General features: G+C 43.1%; 1 protein-coding gene across 2 annotated transcripts; it reads left to right on the plus strand.

Moving 5' to 3' along the window:
* The first annotated feature begins 2,699 nt into the window (after window positions 1–2,699).
* Casp3 (caspase 3) lies at window positions 2,700–12,878 on the plus strand. Of its 2 annotated transcripts, XM_051169652.1 has the most exons (6): window positions 2,700–2,808; window positions 6,054–6,178; window positions 7,904–8,032; window positions 9,406–9,581; window positions 9,851–9,971; window positions 12,086–12,878. In XM_051169652.1, the coding sequence occupies exons 1-6, from the start codon at window positions 2,756–2,758 to the stop codon at window positions 12,313–12,315; spliced, it is 834 nt and encodes a 277-aa protein (XP_051025609.1). In that variant the 5' UTR covers window positions 2,700–2,755; the 3' UTR covers window positions 12,316–12,878. The 2 variants fall into 2 exon arrangements, with proteins under 2 accessions (XP_051025609.1, XP_051025610.1); XM_051169653.1 differs by lacking the exon at window positions 9,851–9,971 and having other exon boundaries at window positions 2,746–2,808; window positions 12,086–12,151.
* The last annotated feature ends 420 nt before the right edge of the window (window positions 12,879–13,298 follow it).

Genomic DNA, 13,298 nt, shown 5'->3' on the forward strand with positions numbered 1-13,298 from the left:
AATCCAGGGCTGGAGAAATGGCTCAGAGGTTAAGAGCATTGGCTGCTTTTCCAAAGGTCCAGAGTTCAGTTCCCAGCAACCACATGATGGCTCACAGCCATCTATGAAGAGATCTGTGCCCTCTTCTGGCGTGCAAGTGTACTTGTAGGCAAAACAGTGTATACATAAATAAATAAATCTTTTTTTAAAAAAAAGTTAAATCTAGTTCAAAGGAGAATTGGAAGAGAGAGAGCAGTTCCCTAGTAGTTTGGAAACTGGTTACTTCCTCTAAGGGAATAACTGTAACTTAAAAGGATTGGTCTTTCTATCAAATAAAAACAATTGTATCATTATAAGACATTGATTTATTTATGTTTTAAAGACCCACTCTGTTTGTTTATTTGTTTTTCGAGACAGTTTCTCTGTGTAACAGCCCTGGCTGTCCTGGAAGTCTCTTTATAGAACAGGCTGACCTTGAAGTCACAGAGATTTGCCTGCCTTTGCCTCCCAAGTGCTGAGATTAAAGGTGTGTGCCACCACGCCCAACTTTTTTTTTCTTTCTTTTTTTTACTATTATGTATGCAATGTTCTGCCTGCAGTCTAGAGGAGAGCACCAGATGCCATTATAGATTCTTAGGAGGCACCATGTGGTTGCTGGGAATTGAACTTAGGACCTCTGTAAGAACAGCCAGTGCTCTTATCCTCTGAGCCACCTCTCCAGGCAACAAATCTATTTTTTGTTACAGACAAGAAGCGCTTATGTAGCTACTTCTTATGGTTTAACTTCCTACAAAGTTGTAAACCTAGCCAATAGTGAGCTGTGCAAAAGAATACACCCTGGAGAAGCCAACACTCCCTGAGAGTCCTCTGGGTAACACCCAGCATGCTACTGAAATCGTATCTAGTCATTTATTTACCCTGGATAGCTTTTCCTAACAGTCCCTACTGTAGCTGTGACTGGGTTGAGGTTTTTTTGTTTGTTTGTTTTGTTTTGTTTTTAATAAAGCCTGTGGCTTTCTGCCCTCTTTTAAGTTGGCCTTCTGGCAGGGTTGGGAAAAGTGAGCCTTCCTGAAAGACTTCTGGAGTCTGGGTGCACCACATCTACCCAAATCACTTTGCTTTTGGCTCCTTTGCTGCCTTCACTTCCTCTTAATCAGCTTCTAAAAAGCAGGATGGCCAGGCCGTCAGCTGCTCAGCTCCAGTTCAGGCCTCCGTCATCTCCCAGGACTGTTCCAGAAGGCTTCTCACTGGCCTGTGTGTTACCATTCTGACCCGGCTGATTCTCCACGCGGATATTCCTCTTTGGGTTTAAATGTTGCGATGTTCTCTCCTTGTTATTAGCCCCAAGACCGTATGTGCTCTCTCCTTTCCTGGGCATCTCCCTGCCCCAGCACTCGTCAAACTGGCCTTTTTATACTTTTAGTAGAGCAAATTGTTCCAGGCCTTTGATCTAGCTGATACTTTCCCACTGTCAGCCTCTGTCATTCAGAGCTCTATGTCACCTCAGAAATGACTTTCTGACCACCTAGCTAGAGTTGCCTACACTCTTGGTTTCTTTCTACTTTTTCACTTTCCTCACACCCTTGACAGAGTCCAAAGCCCCATTTTCCATCTCTGACTCTTCTTTCTTTCTAGAATTCAAGTTTCTTGAAGGTAGAAACTTGGCCCAAAGTGTGTGCTCTCTAAGTATTTGGCTTGCTGACTAGAAACATGGTACATCCCAGTTGCGCTCATACCCTGTGGTTTTCTAGAGAGCCAAGCAGTGAGTGTAAAACTTATAGAAAGCAAAAGCCTACATAGGAATGCAAACCGCACACTGGCTTTTGAAGGCCAACAAAACACTGTCCCCTTCTGTGGGTAAACTGTAGTGCTGTCACTTCCTCTTCTCTGTATTTTTTCTCAGCTAATTGCCAAAGGCACAGCAAACTGGGGGCAAAGAGAGTAGGAACTTAGCTTTAAAGCATTCTGTGTGAGGAGCCGCAGAATGTCTGATCTTAGCACAGGACTGATGTTAAAAGTTGTATATCAATTGAAATTTGTGACATAGCCAGGGATTCTAGAATCAGGAGATTCACTCGAGATGTTTAGTCCTTGTTTTGTGTCTTATTTCTGTTTGTCTTTTTTACTTGGGGAGGTATACTACCCTGCCAAGTATCTTTCCTTCTGCAGAACAATAGAAGTCAAGTAAGGAGCTGGCTTCCTCAGCGCTGCAGATAAGGAGAGCAACCGTCACATGCCTTATCAAGTCACTTAGTATTGGAGGTCGAGTTTCTGGCTGGGAGAGTCTAGAGGTTTGGAAGTCCCTGGGGCTCTCACCATTGTGTATAGTGTTGTGTGAGCTTTACTGTGTGCCTTGAGCTTCGGTTTGGTTTCAGTTGTGCTGAGCTAGAAGCCAAGTTCCAACAAATAACTTGGTTTGTTGGGTGACCAAGGAAAGGGTATCTGTTTTGATTGACAGGGGCACACAAATGGGGGCGGGGCACGCAGAGATTGAGCTACACACACACTTCATAGGTAAGGAAGAACAGCAAAGGAAAAAAAGGGCCTGCGCTGTGGTGCCCTTGCAAAGGGTCAGTCTCCGCACAATCTGACTCCAGGAGCCATGAGTGTGGCATTGCTAACACTCCGCAGTAGCTCTATGAAGACTTGCGATAAGTAACAACTTCTTCTTCTTCTTCTTCTTCTTCTTCTTCTTCTTCTTCTTCTTCTTCTTCTTCTTCTTCTTCTTTTCTTTCTTTCTTTTTTTCTTTCTATATTCTAGTAAAGAAAAGTGGCCATGGAGAACAACGAAACCTCGGTGGATTCGAAATCCGTTAATAACTCTGAAATGTAAGTATTTATTTATTTATTTATTTATTTTTATTTGTAGTTGTTAAAGGCAGGTTCTCCGCCTACCCCAGGCTAACCTGGAGCTCTGTAGTTCAGGCTGGCTTGAAATATGTGATGGTTCTCTGGCCTCTGTCTTCTAAGTGCTAGAATGCCAGGCAAGAGTCATCACGCCGTGTGGAGTGGGTGTAAGTGGGATTCTGCATAGGAACAGGGAAGGAAAGGCTTTCAAGCCAGAGAGACCAAGCTGCCTGCTCCTCCTACAGCTGCGTGGCTTTGTGTGAGCCACTGTGTGGATGCTGGGAATTGAACCCAGGGCCACAGGAAGAGCAGCCAATGCTCTTAACCTCTGAGCCGTCTCTCCAGGCCCATGTGTGGCTTCGTGTCTCATCTTGAGGGCAAGTGGATTGTTTAGGTCCTATATATATTAAGTGCCCTTATGTTCTTTGCTCTTTATCAAGGTATGTTCTCTCTTGATCTAGTTGTCACGTGCCGGCCGGTAAAGGCGGCAACAGGTGGTGAAAAGTCAGCATTAGGTGATGGCAAATACATTTCTGTGGTCAATTATAAGTATTGCATCCAAAATGGCTAGAAGTATTTTAGGACTTGGCCTCTCAACTTAGAGAATATTCACCTATTAATATGTATGTATGTATGTATGTATTAAAATGCATTAGAGCTGGGACCCAAAGTTGTGTGTGTGTGTGTACAGGTGTGTGTGAATTACAGTGCACATGTTGGAGTCTGAATCCAACTTTTCCTTGTTTCTGCTGCAGAATGCCCTAGGCTGGCAGTCAGGCTTCCACGTAGTCTCATGTCTCCACCTCCCATCCTGCAGCGGGCGCGCTGTGCGTACCACTAAGTGTGCCACCACTTAGAGCAGGGGCTCTCAACCTTCATAACACTGCCACCCTTTAATACAATGTTCCACATGTTGTGGTGATCCCCCCCACCATAAAATACTTTCCTTGCTACCTTTGTAACTTCCCTATTGTTGTAAATCATAATGTAAATATCTGATATGCAGGAATCTGCTGACATGCGATGCCCTTGTGAAAAGGTCATTTGGCTTCCAAACAAGCCGTGACCCACAAGTTGAGAACCACCAACTTAGAGCTTTTTATGTGGTTTCCAAGGATTGAACTCAGGCCGTGAGGATTGCATAGAAAGCGCCATTCCTTCTGAGTTGTCTCCCTGATCTGTAAATCTTAAACCCTATGAATTCATTTCTGTTTCACATAAACCTTTATACATGCATCCCAAAACTAATTTTATAAAATATTTTTAGTGTGCCTGCATTTGAAAGTGAACCATCACTGGGTGATCCCAGCATTCAGGAGGCAGAGACAGGTGGATCTCTGTGAGTTCAAGGCCAGCCTGGTCTACAGAGACAGTTCCAAAACAAATGGAGCTACACAGAGAAACCCTGTCTTGAAAAAAAACAAAACAAGAAAGTGACCCATCACGTGTGTGGGATTTTCTACTTGTGGCATCATGTTGGCATTCAAAAGCTCTCCAATGCTAGAGCATTTCTTTCTTTTCTGTCTTTTTCTTTTATTTATTTATTTATTTATTTTTAGGTTTTTCAAGACAAGGTTTCTTTGTGTAACAGCCCTGGCTGTTCTAGACTTGATTTGTAGGCCAGGCTGGTCTTGAATTCGACCCGCCTGCCTCTGTCTCCACTGCTGGGATTAAAGGCGTGCGTCACCACACCCAGCTAATTAATTTGGAGCATTTTTGATTCTAGATCTTTGGAATAGGAATGCATAGCTTGTTCCTATGTGACTTATTTCCTCTATAAAATGTGGGGCCTTTACCTCCAGCTAAATATAATGGTCCTTTTTTTGTCTGACCTTGACTTCCTTCATTTACTGCTTTTAATCTCTCTCTACTATTATTTTTAGAATCTTGTAAAATTTAAGATATTCCTATCTGTCCTTAACAGTGTTGATGTTTGGTTGTTCCCAGAATATTGTTTCTAGAATCTTCTAGATCATAGGTCAGCCTTGTGCTCATTCTGTCACCTTTAGTGCAAATATAGCTCCACGTTAAGGAGCATATTGCCCTGGGCTAGTTTCGCCCAGCCAGTCTGAACCTCTACTTAGAGGGTAGCCTATGGCTGATGGACCAAAGTAACTCCATTTTGCTTAAAACTTTCATTTCTGTATTTGGGTGGCCTACTCTTGAACTCTGGATCTAGAAAAACCCACAACGATACACTTGGCACAGCAATATAGAATAACCAATCAGCTGGAAAAATTCCCCTGGATTTCTCAAGAGTTATTCTGTACAAGTTAATTATTCACGGGTTGATGCCAGACGAATATCAATTAGTTCAAGGAATAATCAATAGGCTGCTTGCCAACCTAGAAACCCATCCACCTGCTCTCTCACTCACTACAATCTAGAAAAAGTTCTTTCCTACGTGTACTCAGGACTCACACCTGATCCGCTGTGTCGGTGATAGTGTGGGTTCAGCTTAAGCTGAGCAATTAAAAGACCCTTGTGTTTGCATCTGTATCAGCTCCTAGTGTTTATTGGGCTTTCATTTAAGCCCGGCACAACATGGCCTAACATACTTCATGTCTGGTCCTCTAAGAAAGGATTACTGAGTTCTGGTCTAGCTCGCCAATATTTTTATGTAAGTGCCTCCTAGAGGAGTGTGTTCAAGGATTTATGGTGGTTCGTCTTGTATTAAGTTATTCATTGTTTCACCTCATGAAGTTTAAGGACTGACTTTGGGGTTGGGGTGGGGGTACAAGGGCTTAGATAAGAGGACCGCCCAGGGCCAGCCTACTGATAGCAAGACTCTGCCTCAAAAAACAAAATCTTAAAGAAGTGTACTTTAATCATGAAGGAGAAATTATTTCATACAATGTTACTTTTTTTTTTTTTTTTTTAAGATGTAGTTGGTAAAGTTTCATTGGACTTCATAGGAAAACTTTCCACCTTGACACCACCATAAGATCAGAACACCCTCCAGCACATTACTTAGTTACTCAGCCTTGGTAGGTCCTTTCCTCGTCAGTGAAATGGGTTGTTGTGAATGTATTTACTCGTGCCTTTTCCCCCCTTAGTACTAGGGATCAGACCCACATGCTGTGAAGTCTGAATGAATGAAGGCTGTAACATGAAGATGGGTACATTGGTAGCCTTAAACAGATGTTAATTATTCTTACGAGTCATAAAAGTTGTATTAATAGAATTGTCATTTCTACCTTTATAATTATCACTTGATTTCCTTGCAGAAAGACCATACATGGAAGCAAATCAATGGACTCTGGAATGTATCTGGACAGTAGTTATAAAATGGATTATCCTGAAATGGGTGTGTGTATAATAATTAATAATAAGAACTTCCATAAAAGCACTGGTATGTATCTAACATGACTTTTAAAGTATTTTAAATATTGATGCCATTTCCACTGGATATAATATGAAAAGCAATAGCCATATGTTATGAGTCAGTAAAGTGATGCAGAAAAACCACAAAGTAGAGATACACTAGAGCCTTACACGTCCCATATACGGTCTGAACTCTTCTTCCTTGTTGAAAATCTCTATCTCTCCTGTGACTGTGAAAGGTTGGATTCTGTTGCTGCCCAATGGAGCCAATACCTTGAGGCTGAGTGATGGGAGATGGAAAGGTTTCATAAGCAACAAGCTGGCAGGGATGAAGATGAATGATTGGCACCTGGGGTCCTTTGCCGGGGCCCTTAATTCACAGCGCCAGGCAGATGGGCCCTAAGGGCACTCCCTAGCTGCCTTTGGAATACAAATATCTCGGGCTTGAGGTTACTGAGTTATCTCCACCCTGTGCCACATTTCCCATTTGCAGGCTGTGTGTCTGTCTGGGTCTAGGCACAGTCTGCTGTGTTTCTATCTACTGTTTACTTCAGGCCTTCACTCCAGCCTCAGAATGAGCGCACAGTGAAAGGAAGGGTGTTGAACTAACTCTACAGGCAGCTGTTTGGACAGGACTCAGGGGTTGTGCTGTAGCTCTGCCACACGTAAGAGGATAAAGGTAGCAGAAAGTGGACTTGGTGGTTCTTGTTGTTTTGTTTTATTGTTTTGTTTTGTTTTGTTATTTTTGTCCGCTTGAGTTTTTGAGACAGGATTTCTCTGTGTAGGCCTGGCTGGCTATCCTGGGCTCACTTTGTAGACCAGGCTGGCCTCAAACTCCGAGATCTGCCTGCCTCTGCCTCCTGAGTGCTGGGATTAAAGGCGTGCGCCACCACCTCCCCACCTTCCTTCTTTCTTTTAAAGCCAAGCGTCTCTCCTGCTAAGCATACAGTATATATAGCAAGGGCCGGTTTCTCAGCTCATTTGTGCTCTGTATCCCTCATGTGTACACATGGAGCTGGTAATAAGCATCTTTTGATGGTTAGAAAGACTGAATATTACCCACATAGCAGAATGCCTGGTGAACAGTACTAACCTGATCATATTTGTGGATTTCTTTTTCCTAAAATGATGTGCAAGCAGTATTATGTCTTACAACTGGGTCAACATTGGACAAATATAGTGTCTTTGAGTGAACTCCATAAAACAGAACTAAGATCACATATCTTTTTTCTATCTTTCTAAAATTATTTGCTAGATATTACCATGTTACGTGAACTAAATGAGAAAAAATTTAAAAACCAAAAACATTCAACATAAACTGGGCATGGTGGCCCGTGCCTATAATCCCAGCACTTGGGAGGATTATTGTGACAAGACCAGGTTGAGCTGCAGTGTGAGACTTTGCCTACAAGTGAATAAATGAATGATGAATGAATGAATGAATGAATGAATAGGATGGCAACATAGTGCTCCATCATATAAATGAGCCACAAGCAAACCTAGTGCCATGCATCTGAAGTTCCCTCTTATTTTCACTGTTGAAGCTGCTATGGAGGCTCTCCCTGCCACGACGGCTAATACAGCGAAGTGTCTTGTGTGCTAACAGTGTAGACTCTATCACTGTGATCAGAATAAGCAGGCTTTTCTTAACCTTTACAAGGAAGCGTGGAGCTGTGTCAATTGCTGCATAGTTCATTTAATCTCAAAGCAGCTGTTCTGTTAAAATGCCATTAAGACTTCTTTCTGTCCCAAGGAATGACACCTCGGTCTGGTACAGACATCGACGCAGCCAAACTCAGAGAGACATTCCTGGGCCTGAAATATGAAGTCAGGAATAAAAATGATCTTACTCGTGAAGAAATTGTAGAATTGATGGATAATGGTAAGAAATAACTAATTAAAAGGAGGACCTTTGGAAGTTTCTGGGTGCAATGGGACAGCAACTCCCAACTGATCAAAGGACAGAGATTAGTGTCTGCAGGGCTCAGCCAGAAATGGGACGCCTACACCCTAACCCCTCCACACAGCCCCACCTCACACATCTATCTCCAACCCCTACATACACGCAAGGCTCAGACATCTGTACCCTAAGCCCTACACAGGCCCAAGGCTCAGACATCTATACCCTGACATCCCCCAAACACACACCTGAGGCTCAGACCTCAATACCCCAAACCCTCCACACAGCCACAACTCAGACATCTGTACCCCAAGCCTTACACACACCCATGACTCAGACATCTATACTCCAACCCCTACACACACCCAAGACTCAGGCACCATCACAGAAGATGAGGCAGAAGACTCTAAGAGGCAGAGGTTGGGAGGACCATGGCAGCAGCGCTGCCCTCAGTCAGTGTTCTTACGCGGAGGAACAGGGGTTCGTGAGCCCCCACCTCTATCATAGGAGCTATTGACGGATGAGTGAGAGGAGGGAGTGCCCATTTTACTGAAGGGTGTGGTCCCCGATAGGCTGACCATGCCGCAGTGGATAGCCCCACTCCTGTGTGTGTACGGCCAGCTCAAATTGGACCCTGTGTTACTTATTTTTATAAAAAGGATGGGGAGGGAGGGAGTCAGGAGATGTTGTGGGTCTGTATGTGTATATATGAATGATCAAAATTGCTTGTTTTTCAGGACATGGTCTCACTATGTAGACATGCTAACCTCCAACTTACAAAGATCTGCCTCCCTCTGCTTCCTGGGTACTGAGACTAAAGGCATGCGCCACCACACTGGCTGCTTTTTTATTTTGGTAGAAAGTTTATTTAAAAAAAGAAAAGAAAAACAAAGAAAGATTGAAGCCAGGCACAATGGTGCACGGCTTTAATCCCAGCACTTAGGAGGCAGAGGCAGGAGGATCACTGAGTTCAAGGCCAGCCTGGTCTACAGAGTTGAGCCCTGGACAGCCAAAGCTACACAAAGAAACCCTGTCTCAAAAAGAAAAAAAAAATGAAAGAAAGAAAGAAAAAGAAAGATTGATCATGCCATCCCCTAAAATGGTTCCTAGTGTGCTCTGCCTGCGTTAGATTTGGATGATCTTGTATTTCTAGTCTCGGTTTCTGTCTTGTGGTCACGCTGTAAGACAATAACCGGGGAACTCAGGAAGCTAAGGCAGGGGGACCATGAGATACAAATCAGCCAGCTGTGGGGCCTTCGCCGCATTCTCTTACAGTGTGCTGGTGTTGTAAATGAAGCTGCAAAGCGCTCTCCCGTCTTCTCTTTGCTCTATGTTATGTCTAAACGTCTTTCCAGTGTCTAAAGAAGACCACAGCAAACGGAGCAGTTTTATTTGTGTGATTCTAAGCCATGGTGATGAAGGAATAATTTTTGGAACAAATGGTCCTGTTGACCTGAAAAAATTAACGAGTCACTTCAGAGGGGACTACTGCCGCACGCTAGCCGGAAAGCCGAAGCTCTTCATCATCCAGGTAGCGCATGACTGAGCAGCTTGGTGCTCACTTTAGAAGAGGTGAACCTGTCTAATCGTCAGTGTTTATTTTTTGTTCCGGGGCTACAGCACTGCTATATGTTTTTATCTATTTGCACTGCCGTTTAGAAAATACATGGGATACATTTCGGGGTCGTTCTCATGTCAGAAAAACTCACCAGTTCTCACAACACACTTACAGTGTTTAGATGTAAATTGTGTGTGTCCGCATATGCTTTTTAAATGAAACGTTTCTTCTTCAACATGCAGGCCTGCCGGGGCACAGAGCTGGACTGTGGCATTGAGACAGACAGTGGAACTGAGGATGACATGGCGTGCCAGAAGATACCCGTGGAGGCCGACTTCCTGTATGCTTACTCCACAGCGCCTGGTAAGAAAACTTCAAAGGAATGCTACGTGTGGGTTTTAGAGGAATTGTGTTGCGACCAATTAAAGATCCAAGCAGTAAAGACTATGTATGTCCTACAGATTATTAAGATTTTTACATACCCCTCACTAAGACTTTCACATCCCTAAAATAACTAACATGTTGTCTTGGTTACTTTTTTAATGCCGTGACAGAACACCATGAATGAGGTAACTTAGACAAGAGAATGTTTCATTTGGAGCCGACGGTTGCAGAGGGTTAGCGTCTATGACCATTATCAGGAAAGCGAGGGTGGGGGGTGGGGGAGGGCATGGCAGTAGACAGCTAGGCTTACATCTCCATCTACCAGCACAGAGAGAATGGACTGGGAATGCTGTGGGCTTTTGAAACCTCAAAGCCCACCTGACACACCTCCTCCATGAAGGCCACACCTCCTACTCCTTCCCAGAGAGTTCCACCAGCTGGGGACCAAGTATTCAAACATGAGCCCGTGGGGGCCGTTCGTATACAGACCACCATGCTCACCCAGAAAAGGCATTAAGTTCGTGGGTGTGGGCCTGTATATGTATATGTGCATGTCATGGTTGGAGAAAACCAGCTCTTACAAAATGAGCTCCATGTACACTGTGGCACATGTACAACCACACATACAGAATAAGTAAATAAACAAATAGATCTATTAAAACAAATAAATAAAATGTGCTCAACCTTGTTTATTTTATCCACTAGTATTTTTCCAAGCAGTGTACGTCTAAGCTAAACATAATGAGTCTAATAGTTAATCTGAAAATAAATTTTTTAAAAAATACAATATTTTTTATCCTTCTTTAGCTTTTTATATACTATTTATTATATTCATCCAGACACCTTATAGGCAAACTAATGGCATTCTTTTAGGTTTTTTTGAGACAGTTTCTCTGTATAGCTCTGGCTGCTTTGTAGACCAGGCTGGCCTTGAACTCACAGAGATCCACCTGCCTCTGCCTCCCAAGTGCTGAGATTACAGGCGTGCGCCACCATGCCCGGCTTAATGACATTTTTTTCAAGTGTGTATATATCCAGGGGGCTAAAGCATCCAGCTTAGTAGTTAAGAGCACTTCTGACTCCAGGTCCTCCCATCCGCACGTGAGTTCATGACACCTGTAACTCTGGCTCCAGGGGATCTGACTCCCGTCTTCTGATCTCCATGGGCGGCAGAGGCTCGTGTGCTACACTTACGTGCCCGCAGGCAAAGAACGCAGACACATAAAAGAAATCAGTCTAAAGACACATTTTAAAAGTGTGTGCATGTGAGCAATTTATTTTCTGTCTAAACCAATATTAAAGTCAGATACTTCTGAGTGAAACACCAGGAGGCCTATGTGGTCCCATTTGAACATCTTCGCTTTCGTATCCTCCTGTCTTCCTCACTCTTACCTGTTCTTTCCTTGTGGGAAAGAGACCAGAAAGTGACACTCAGAGGAAGGCAATGGCAGTTAGTCCATTCCTGCTCTTTTTATTTTCTGCTGAGAGCAGTGAGGTATGTGGACATAGTATGTATTTTTCTTCTTAATATCATTTCTCTGGACACTAAAGTTGTTATTTCTTTTCCTTTTTTGTTTTGTTTTTTTGTTTGTTTACTTGCTTTTGGTTTTGTATTTGTTTTTAAGACAGGGTTTCTCTGTGTAGCCTTGGCTGTCCTGGAACCCACTCTGTATACCAGGCTGGCCTCAAACTCAAAGATCTGCCTGTCTCTGCTTCCCAAGTGTTGGAACTAAAGGCATGTGCCACCACCACTGTCTGTTTCTCTTTTAGGGGGGAAAAAAAGGATTTAACTATTTTATGTTCATTGGTATGAGGGTGTCAGATCCCCTGGAACTAGAGTTACAGACAGGTGAGAGCTGTCATATAGGTGCTGGGAATTGAACCCAGATCCTTTGGAAGAACAGCCAGTGCTCTTAACCACTGAGCCATCTATCTAGCCAACCACGCCGTCTCCACCCACACCCCACCTTCCACCGCTGCCCCCGTCTTTTTTGTGGCTTTTAAGACTGTGGAAGTTTATGTTTAATTATTGTTGTGGTTATGTAAAAATGTATAAAACCTGGTAAAATGATGCTTTATATTTTGCCTTGCAGGTTACTATTCCTGGAGAAATTCAAAGGACGGGTCCTGGTTCATCCAGTCACTGTGCGCCATGCTGAAACTGTACGCACACAAGCTTGAGCTGATGCACATTCTTACCCGTGTTAACCGGAAGGTAGCCACAGAGTTTGAGTCCTTCTCGCTCGACTCCACTTTTCATGCAAAGAAGCAGATTCCGTGTATTGTGTCAATGCTCACAAAAGAGCTGTACTTTTTTCACTGAAGAAATGATTGAGGGGGTGTTTCTGGTCTGTGTTTTGAATGCCAAATAAGGAAACAGTGTCAAGGAGACTTTACTTCTCTCACTTAAATCAAATCTGATGTTCCAAATGGTACTTTGCACCATACCACTGCCCTAGCAATACAACCGCAATGCAGCTACCTCAAGTTCAACATCAGGTAGTTGAAATGCAATTTAATTATGACCAGATAAGTGACAATGATGGTACTGTCGTTAAAGAGGAAATTATAAATTTACCCTTTTTATAATTAGCAAGATTTGGTGATCCTATGAGATTTTGAAGTAATCATGAAGAAGTTAAACTTTGCAGTGATGATTTTATACTCCCTCCGTACATTGAGAACGTCATCCTAGCTTTTGTTAAACTGTAGAAATGATAATGTGTAATGACGTGTCTTAGAACTTGGATCCATGGGCAGAGTCAAGGGTTTGAGCCCTTATTTTGAAGTGATGCATGGAAATGAAGCGTTGGACCACTGTAGCATGCGTTGTAGCTACTGCTTGTGACATTTGTCCTGAGTAGGCATTTGATATTTAAAAATCATGTTTTATTACTGAAAAAACACATGAGTATTTACATGACAGGAAAACCATGTGTGAACTCAGTTGGTTCTTTGTAGGCTGCCATACATCAGTAGCGGACATGATGGCAAGGTGCTAAGGTCTACCAGCATTTGTTTTTTTAACTTGTTCTACCAGCAAAATATCTAAAGAGTGGTTACATAACAGCCTCAAATTGTTGATTATTAGGATGAAATAAAGATTCATTCTATAGAAACGTACTAAAATACCAGTTGTAAAATAGAATGCGAGGAAAGGAGAATTGAACCTACTGTACTGGAGAGAAGAGGATTTAAGCCAGAGCAGAAACATGGCGGAGCTATAGGCACAACTTCAGGAAAGAACTGCCAGCCAGCTGGACCCACCTCATGAGGACTGTGTGGATGATGTGCCAGGGTCCAAGT

This window comes from Acomys russatus, chromosome 27 (genome assembly GCF_903995435.1).
Source record: "Acomys russatus chromosome 27, mAcoRus1.1, whole genome shotgun sequence".
Classification (NCBI taxonomy): domain Eukaryota; kingdom Metazoa; phylum Chordata; class Mammalia; order Rodentia; family Muridae; genus Acomys; species Acomys russatus.

Bases quoted from the DNA above. Each gene is read 5' to 3' on its own strand.
- Casp3 (XM_051169652.1), top strand. From the start codon at position 2,756: ATGGAGAACAACGAAACCTCGGTGGATTCGAAATCCGTTAATAACTCT. The intron at 9,582-9,850 runs GTAGCGCATGAC...TTCAACATGCAG, and splicing joins CGAAGCTCTTCATCATCCAG to GCCTGCCGGGGCACAGAGCT. The intron at 9,972-12,085 runs GTAAGAAAACTT...TTTGCCTTGCAG, and splicing joins TGCTTACTCCACAGCGCCTG to GTTACTATTCCTGGAGAAAT.